The sequence below is a fragment of the Pundamilia nyererei genome, unplaced genomic scaffold, assembly GCF_000239375.1.
Source record: "Pundamilia nyererei isolate P.nyererei 1_Seehausen unplaced genomic scaffold, PunNye1.0 scaffold00158, whole genome shotgun sequence".
Taxonomy (NCBI): domain Eukaryota; kingdom Metazoa; phylum Chordata; class Actinopteri; order Cichliformes; family Cichlidae; genus Pundamilia; species Pundamilia nyererei.
In genome coordinates this window covers 68,943-77,212 of record NW_005187559.1, presented here as the reverse complement: position 1 = coordinate 77,212, position 8,270 = coordinate 68,943, and the positions used below count along the sequence as shown (strand labels likewise).

The 8,270-nt window shown below is 39.7% G+C and overlaps 1 protein-coding gene across 2 annotated transcripts in view; it reads right to left on the bottom strand.

The window, feature by feature from the left end:
* brd4 (bromodomain containing 4) overlaps positions 1-5,392 on the bottom strand; it is a 20,409-nt gene extending 15,017 nt beyond the window's left edge. For both annotated transcript variants that reach the window (XM_005745339.2, XM_005745340.2), the window contains exon 1: positions 4,746-5,392. In XM_005745339.2, coding sequence (XP_005745396.1) covers positions 4,746-4,843 — 98 coding nt within the window. In that variant the 5' untranslated portion in view covers positions 4,844-5,392. The remainder of the gene's footprint in view (positions 1-4,745) is intronic.
* Between the last annotated feature and the right edge of the window lie 2,878 nt (positions 5,393-8,270).

Here is an 8,270-nt window from a genome sequence, read left to right as displayed (position 1 = left end):
AGAAAGATCATCTTAGATATCCTGTTCTGACTGTCATCATGACACATTTACAATCACTACTGTAAACAGGTGGGTGTTATGTATTTGACAATTTGCCAAAATATCTTCTCCTCTACATGCTAATAAATGAACATTAGTCTTATATTGTCTCATGACCTTTTTTGGATACTGTCAAGAACAATCGGTACAAATGTGTCTACTGAGAACAATATCATTCATGTTTATGTCAAACAGGTAAGTATGTAGATTTCTAGTTATTGCATTTTTTCCAGGCCTGAGCTTTTTGTCTACATCCTTACTTATTACTACAAGCGCATTATAATACAATGTTTCCAGGAGATGTTCTGAAAGCATAAATGTCATGTAGATCTCTTCACTCAAACATTGCAGAGAGCAACAAGCCTCATCTCTAGTGTTTTTAAAAAGCTCCTTCATTTCACCTTTCTTGGCATCTCCAATTCACCTATATTGGTCAATTTACCTAATATTGAGCATTTTGTTATTTAATAACCGTGCAGTGATTTGGTTTTTGGCCTGCTGATCATTTGCACTAACAGAAACACAACATGGACAAGGTTTGCGGTCTTTGCAATTTAGAACACCATAAATGCTGTTGACAAAATACTTAGGAAGGAAACCTGTTAAACCTGTTCTGTCTGGTTCCCTTCATGTTTTAGGAAGTAACCAGTAAAAGTGAACCGAGTAAAACGAAACTTTGGTTTAATACATGTAAAAAAAAAAAAACTTTTCCAACTACATAACCGTCTTTAAAACATAAACAACATTAAACAGTTAAATAGTGTTTCCCATAGATTTATATTCAATTTATGTAGGTGAGTATTTGCATATGTGACCAGTGCAAACGGAGGTGCAGTCGCTCTCTTAAGTGAATTATCACTTCCGTTTACAAGTTTCTACGCCAAAAATAGGTGTAAAGTTATTCGTGAAAACTATGTAACTGAACAACATTACAGGCTATATATTCAGTGAGCCCTATCTTGTAGGTGAACTCCAGCTCCACAGTCTTGGACTGTAGTAGTGGTCATTCTGCTCTGCAGCCTCAGTGAGTTTGGTGTTGCAGCACTTGAATCAGTTTTCTACCTGTTACAGGTCCTTGTTAGACTGGGGTCTAGCTCATAACAGATCTCAAGAGCTGAACATGAACTGTAGTCCATGACAATTGAGTTGGAATCAGTCTAACTGCAGGATGAGATTGCCACAACAGTGTCAAGCAAACCTGCCACTAGGATAAGAGGAAAGTGCTGAGAGTACCTGGTTGTCAGCAACTTAACATTTAAAATATGAGCAAAGGAGATTCTCTACTAGTAAACTGATGAGTTGAGTGCCTGTTCAATGTATTTGCAGAGTAAATATTTATTTAAAAATATGCTACATCAATTTCCCCCCATCCTTACTGTATATAAAGCCAATGACAGCACTCGCACAATATCTTCATGATGAGTGCCAAGTTTATCATATAAAAATGTAAATAAATACATCACTTTTATCAGTGACTATTTTTTATTGATATCTCTGTGCAGAGGGATTCCACTATTTCTCACAATTATTTGCGAAAGTTGTGGATCAGTCAGTTATGCTTTTCACATGCTGTGATGACACTTTTGTGTTATGCTGTAGACTGGCCAGAGGACACCATGACTTGAGGAACCCTCCGATCAGTACTCTCATTTGTATACATAAACATTCTAGCTTGAAAGTGGGTGACTAGAGTGCAGCATTTGAGGCTGATTCACAAATTTTTAGACTGACTGCGGCTTAAAGGGAACATTAGCCAATTCTCCATTAGTCTTCTCAAGGTTTCAGGGTTTTCCATTAGGTCATGGAACCTGGTTAGCGGGGTTCCAAGCGATCCAAAATGAAGTGACTGAAGATGTCACATGCCACCGATTGGCTGGTCAGTGGTGTCGCTCCATGAGTCATGAGAGTGTCTCGTTCACAAAAATCAAAACCGCCATTTTTGAAACCTGGCAATGAGGGAAATGGCTCCGAAAAACAGCGCCATGGTCCCAGAGTCTGACGAAAAGCCACAGACAGAGCGGTAGGTATACAGCTGCCTCGACATCCACCTTTTTTGTAGCATTCGTATCAGATATTAGAAAGTCACAAGTTGATCAGCAGCATTTATATGATTGACGATTATACACATTAGGTGGTATTCAATTGGGATGGAAAACCAGTCGATCCAAGTAGGTAAATGGAAAAGGGGCTATTGTGCGCAGGTGTACATATGCCTTGTTTTTGTGAGTGCCTTTTCCAGCAATTTCTTTTTGCCCTCACGTGTTTTAATTTGGATGCTACGCACTTCAAATAAATTACATGCAAGACAAAGTTGCTTGCTCAGATTTTCTTAATATTAAACTGCACAAATATTAGCAAGCACCAATTCACATTCAGTTTGTCTCTAAGAGAAACTTATATAACAAGTTTGAATGACCTGCTGTGATAATTTAACAGTAATATTTGCATCTAAGATCAAGGTTCCAAAAGTCCCCAACACAGGTCAAGAGGCTTGCTTCCTGTGGCTGCATGGTTTAGGCCTGGAATAATAGTTGACTTTTGACCTGGACCATAGACTGCTGTGGAAATTTTTTTTCTTGAGAGGAAGTGGTTCTGGTTACTGGGGTGGGGGTTACAAATCTCAAGTGAGGATATCTAGTCCTACATATAGCATCACCGACTGTCCTACATAGAAGCAAAACACAATATAGCAAGACATCAGTGCTCCCTGTAAAAGTAAGCTATTAATCATTCATGTATAAGGTTAAGGAGGGGGGGGGGCTGCCCCAGGAGTTCGAATGATGGCTTATGTTGTCTGAAAGCATGAAAATAAATAATTAATTGAACCACACTGACAAAGCCAACAGCACAATTTCCCTGCTTACACACCAGCCTTTTCAGCTCCTCTTCAGGGAGGAGCTCCACCCTAATGCTACTGTCTTGACAGTCGATTTTCAAGTTTGTACTGATTCCACCTATGTTTTTATTTCTCGGGTCGTTAACACTCTTGTTGCATATGTCCTTTTATTCCCCCTCTCCTTTCGACTGGTAAGACAAGAAATGTAAGTGTACTTTTGTTTTTGAAACTCAACACGGGTTTAGTCAGTTTCAATTTTAGCCCTTTCCACTAGTGCTTGCTTGGCTTGCCTTGAGTTGACTCAGTTTTTAGGGTTTTTCATTAGGTAGTAGTACTTGATACCTGGCCAGGGTTCCAAGCGCTCTGAGACAAAATGTGACATCAGCCTGAATGCCACCAACTGGCCAGTTAGTGGCGTCACTGATGAGTCATTAGAGCGACCCCTTCACAAAAATCAAAACTGATAAGTTTTTAAACCTGGCAATGACAGAAATGGGTCTACACAAACCAGCATACTGGTCCACTGGCTGTGTTGCTATAAGGACACCAAGCATAAAAAGGTGGTACTTGACTGTAATGTAAAACAACCAAAACCAAGAAGAGTAGAGTCAAGCTCAGTACGTACATGTGGAAAAGAGGCACAAATATAGTTGTTATTATTTTGAAAGCACTGATGTGAAAAACTTTTATATGGTAACGAGTCATCCATGAATTAAGGGTGTTTCTGATTGTAAATCCCATCTTGCAAGGGCAAATACTTGTCCCAGTGGGCGTGCGATCACCACGTGAAATTTACAGGTGCAAACAGGGCTCAGATGGCACCAGACATGCACGCATCAGGCTGTGTACAGCAGCCTCATAGTGAGCAACAAAAAGCCAACTATCAAGAAACGCACTAGAAGAACTTACAGTAAAATTATGCTTGATTAATAATAGTTAAGAATAAGATTGATTATAAAAATGTATGTATTAATCCTCATGGTACACCAGTGGGACAAGAAACATACCAAAATAAACTTGAAACGCTACAGCATATGACAGGAATTTCAATTTCAAGGTGTTGAAGCAAAGAAAAAACTAATTTTGCCAATGTTTCTATGGGAACAATTCAAGACTTCTTGGCCAATGCACTGCATTTTTACTCTTGATACCTCCAAATCCTAGTTTTCGATGACTATCAGTAACCACCCATAACCTGTGCTACTTCAGTTTCATCACATATGAAAGTCAAACAAAATTTGTCTTTGTTTACATTTGTTCTATGGAAATTTGAAACAAAAGTAATGACTTTTCAATAATTCAGTGAAAGGTCACACATATAAAAAAAATTCCCCCTGTGCTGATTATAACCGCTTACTACATGAGTCATACAGACTGACTCGAATAGACTAACCATGAGTCAGACACATAACAGGAAAAGGCAAGAATCATGTAGTCTCTTTTAAGTTAAACTTCCAGCTGGTTAGGATAAGCAAGCCAAACCCTGCCAGGAATCAGGAGACACACACGCGCGCACACACACACACAAAACCCTACAGTCTTCCTCTGTACTCCCCCTTCCTCTCTCTCTCTCACGCCAGGAGGTAGGCTTCTGGCTGAAATCTAGATACCAAATACAATTCAGAATAAAACTGAAGACATATTTCTAAACAGGATTGAATTGCTGGGTCCCGTAAAACTCGTCTTTCTAACCACATGATAGTCCCAAGAACCATGACTCCAGGCTGTCCTTAGTGTTTTCTATTATACTTTTTAACCATGTACACAAATTTATAACATTTTGTAAATATAAGACTATAAAGACCTTCAGTGACTCAACAGAGTTTCTGAAGAAAAATGTAACATACTCTAAGTAACCAGATAACATTACCTTTTAACAGAGACTGAATGCGCAATTTTTTCCAGAAGTGTATCCAGTATTTGGAAATCCAGTAAATCGTTTGATTTGGCATGCATCTTGTAATCCATTTACGAACTCCTCTAAACAGAAAGAGAAAGCAAAAACCAAAACAGGGCACGGAAGAATTACAGAGAAGTTAGTTTTTCCCTTTGTTCAATCCAAAAAACATAATAGATTTATTCTTCAGGCTCCAGTATGTATTATAAAATCCCACAGAACACGGTGAGTAATCCGTAGTGTAGTCCAAGTGTAGTTTGAGGGTGGCTGTTCCAGGAAAAAGAGGCCCCAGCCGGGAAAGAGTAGGTCCAGGCGGGAGGACAGGCTGCTGGAAACCTACAGCCGGCAGGCTGTGTTAGCTGTGTGAACCGGTCCTCTCTCTACACCATCCCCCTCTCAACAGTACAACAGCCCAGTTGCCAGAGGCTCTTCGCTCCATTGTGTGTCCTCTCCAGGGCCTCCCCAACTTAAATAGTCACAAACAGCAATCAAGATGTATACGAAACTGAGAGGGGAAGGTGAAAGAGAGGACTGAGCTCTGATAAGATCCAGAAGAAACACTTTTTCGTCCAGGTCCCGCTCTCACCCTCTCTAACACAGGCAGACCAGCATGCAGTTACTCAACAGTAAAAAAAAAATGGCTCAACTGCTTCCTCATTCAGCAAGCCTCAGCCCACACACTCCTCCCTCCCTCTCTCTCCCCCTCCCTCTCTCTCTTACTCCTACGTGTTTTTTTCTTTTCACCCCTCCCCACTTCTCCATCAATGGCTTGAGGTCCATGCTCTCTCTCTCTGCCCCCTTCCATTACACCTTTAAGACCCCACCCCCTTCCTGTCTTTTTCTCAGTCCATTTCATCACGCTCCACCCCCATACAATCAGTCTCCTTAGAGTAATCTTGTATATGCCTTCCCCCACCAATCTAAGGGCTCACTTATCTGTAGTCCATCATCTCCTCGTCTAGCACACAGACTGATATCATGATGGGACTTTTTTTTGAGGAAAAATAACTATATTCGGCCAGATCTATGAGGCAGATTCAAGTTCCAACTGACTGCTTAAAACAGGAGATAAACTCATGACTAAGTCAAGGCTTGAACTTAAGTGCAGGATTGCAATCATTGCGTGGAAAACTTAAACTGCAAATATTGAGAGTATTACGTAATAATGTTTAGCATTCAAACATTGCATCATTGCAAAAAGTGGGCTGGCTCGCTGAAAAAGCTGTAAGGGTGGAAGTATTGGTGCATTCCATCTTAAGTCAGAAGTCGTATTTCTGGCACCCCACTCAAAAATTTCAACCGGAACACCTCAGACTTCTAACTGGGAGATTTAGAGTGGTGATTGTTAAATCACAGCCCCAACTTTACAATCCAATATGGTGCACAAAACATCTGTAAAACAGTGAAATATTTCAACTGTGTGGCTGTGCAATTGTGACTCATTAAATGAACCATATGCAGGACACTGCCCAGGCTCTAAATGGGATTTTATCACAATATTTAAAGAAAATTGGAAATAATAAAGTAGAAAAAAAATTAAGCTATGTTTTATGGATTGTAAGCAGCAGGATTTATACGTTGATGGATGAAGGGCAGCTAGCTTTTTCCCAGTAAAGGTTTGAATGGTGATTACAGGAACAGCGCTGTTGTTTTAGACACTAGAACAGGGATTGGCAACTCCAGGCCTCGAGTGCCGGTGTCCTGCAAGTTTTAGATCCCACCCTGGGTTAACACACCTGAATCAAATGATTAGTTCATTACCAGACCTCTGGAGAACTTCAAGAAATGCTGAGGAGTCATTTAGCCCTTTAAATCAGCTGTGATGGATCATGGACACATCTAAAACCTCCAGGACACCGGCACTCGAGGCCTGGAGTTGCCTACCCCTGCACTAGAAACACATTTTCTTTTACTCAACCTGAGCTCAACATCTCACTAACATTTCCACCTCTTTGCTCTTCATGGTGTGTAAACAGACTCCGACTCCATGTTAAACTACGGCACCGTCATCATGTCTCCTGCTGTTGGGTTATCAGTGTCAGTGGCTTAATGTTATCAAATGTTTTACTCATACGCTGCTCCTAAATACGCTTCTATTGCAGTCTGTTTTTAGTCGCCAATGTGGATCGCATTTCCAACTCTGGTGCGGTATGGAGCCGTGTGTTAAATGAAGCAGCAAAGCAAAGAATTTGTGTCAAGAATTTTTTAATAATCAAATTATTAAAATTACTCGATGAATCGTTTGAGCCCTAAACATAGCCCTATCTATAAACATGCTGTAATGGTGTTTTTAAGCACAAAAAATAAATAAATACAAGAAAACAAGCGCTGTGCTATGCTGCAAGTGATGCACGAGAGCGAATAGCTCTACCTTGCTAAGGACTAAAATAAGGCATTTTTCCTTCTCTTCTGACTTTACTACTAGAACGTGTGTAACCTGAGAGTGACATCACTGCCAGGTTTTAAAGATGTACAGTTGAACATGTGGATTTACAACTGACCTTGCTAAGGTAACCACTAATGAAGTGTAATGCTAACAACATCTATCCTTGGGATCCTTAGTATCATTACTGTTACCTGTCTAAGGTAAAGTAACATTCCCAAAGATGCATTTTTGGGCATCTGTCTCAAAATAAGTTTGAACCACAGATGTAACCTATATTGAAATAAGATGCTTGATTTGCAAAATATACAGTGCTGAGGTGCTAATGCTGACCAAACAAGAAAAGAACAAAGAATGTTGTGGAGGAAAGAGAAAAGAAAGCTTAGGTAAATCTCTCTGAGGTAAGAATAGGATACAGGATATTATAAGACCTTTAGTTAGTGCGGCAAGAAGTATCCTCTGTAAAGTGAACGTGTGAGCATTTAAGAGGTTAAAACCCTAGACATGAACTTTTTTTCTATTTAATCTGATGGCATCTTAAAGTATCAGCTTAGTGTCTGAATCTGTGTTCTAGTCACTTTCCATTAGAAGCTGTAAATCTTCCTAACTGATCTGACCTAATATCATTTCACAAGCCTGAACGCATACAGTTATATTAAAAGATAAGCGGACACAATTATTGTGCACCTGCATGAACTGTTCAGCTTAGTAAAGCATGCATCACACAGCAAAAATGTGTGTCTAACACAATGACACTTTATCACACTAATTTTGTTTTTAATTTGCACTAAGATTATATGCTCATCTACACATTTTTATAATTCACAATCAAGAAGAGAACCTTAGTTTTCTAAAACTGGACTAGGTGCTGTAAACAACTCTTTCAGTATTGCTGAAGCAAATGCATATTCACACTATTGATATTTGATATTAGTGACAACAGTTAAACTTCACTAGTTCATATTGACAATGGCTGTCACAGATGCAAGTGTGACTAATATTGCAAACATACTGTGGCACTCTTAAATCAGTGACCTGGGTATGTCTGATTTCAGCTGTTAGGAGGACTGGCGTTATGTGGTCTATGTCTAATTGACAGTGTCGTGTGACCTTAA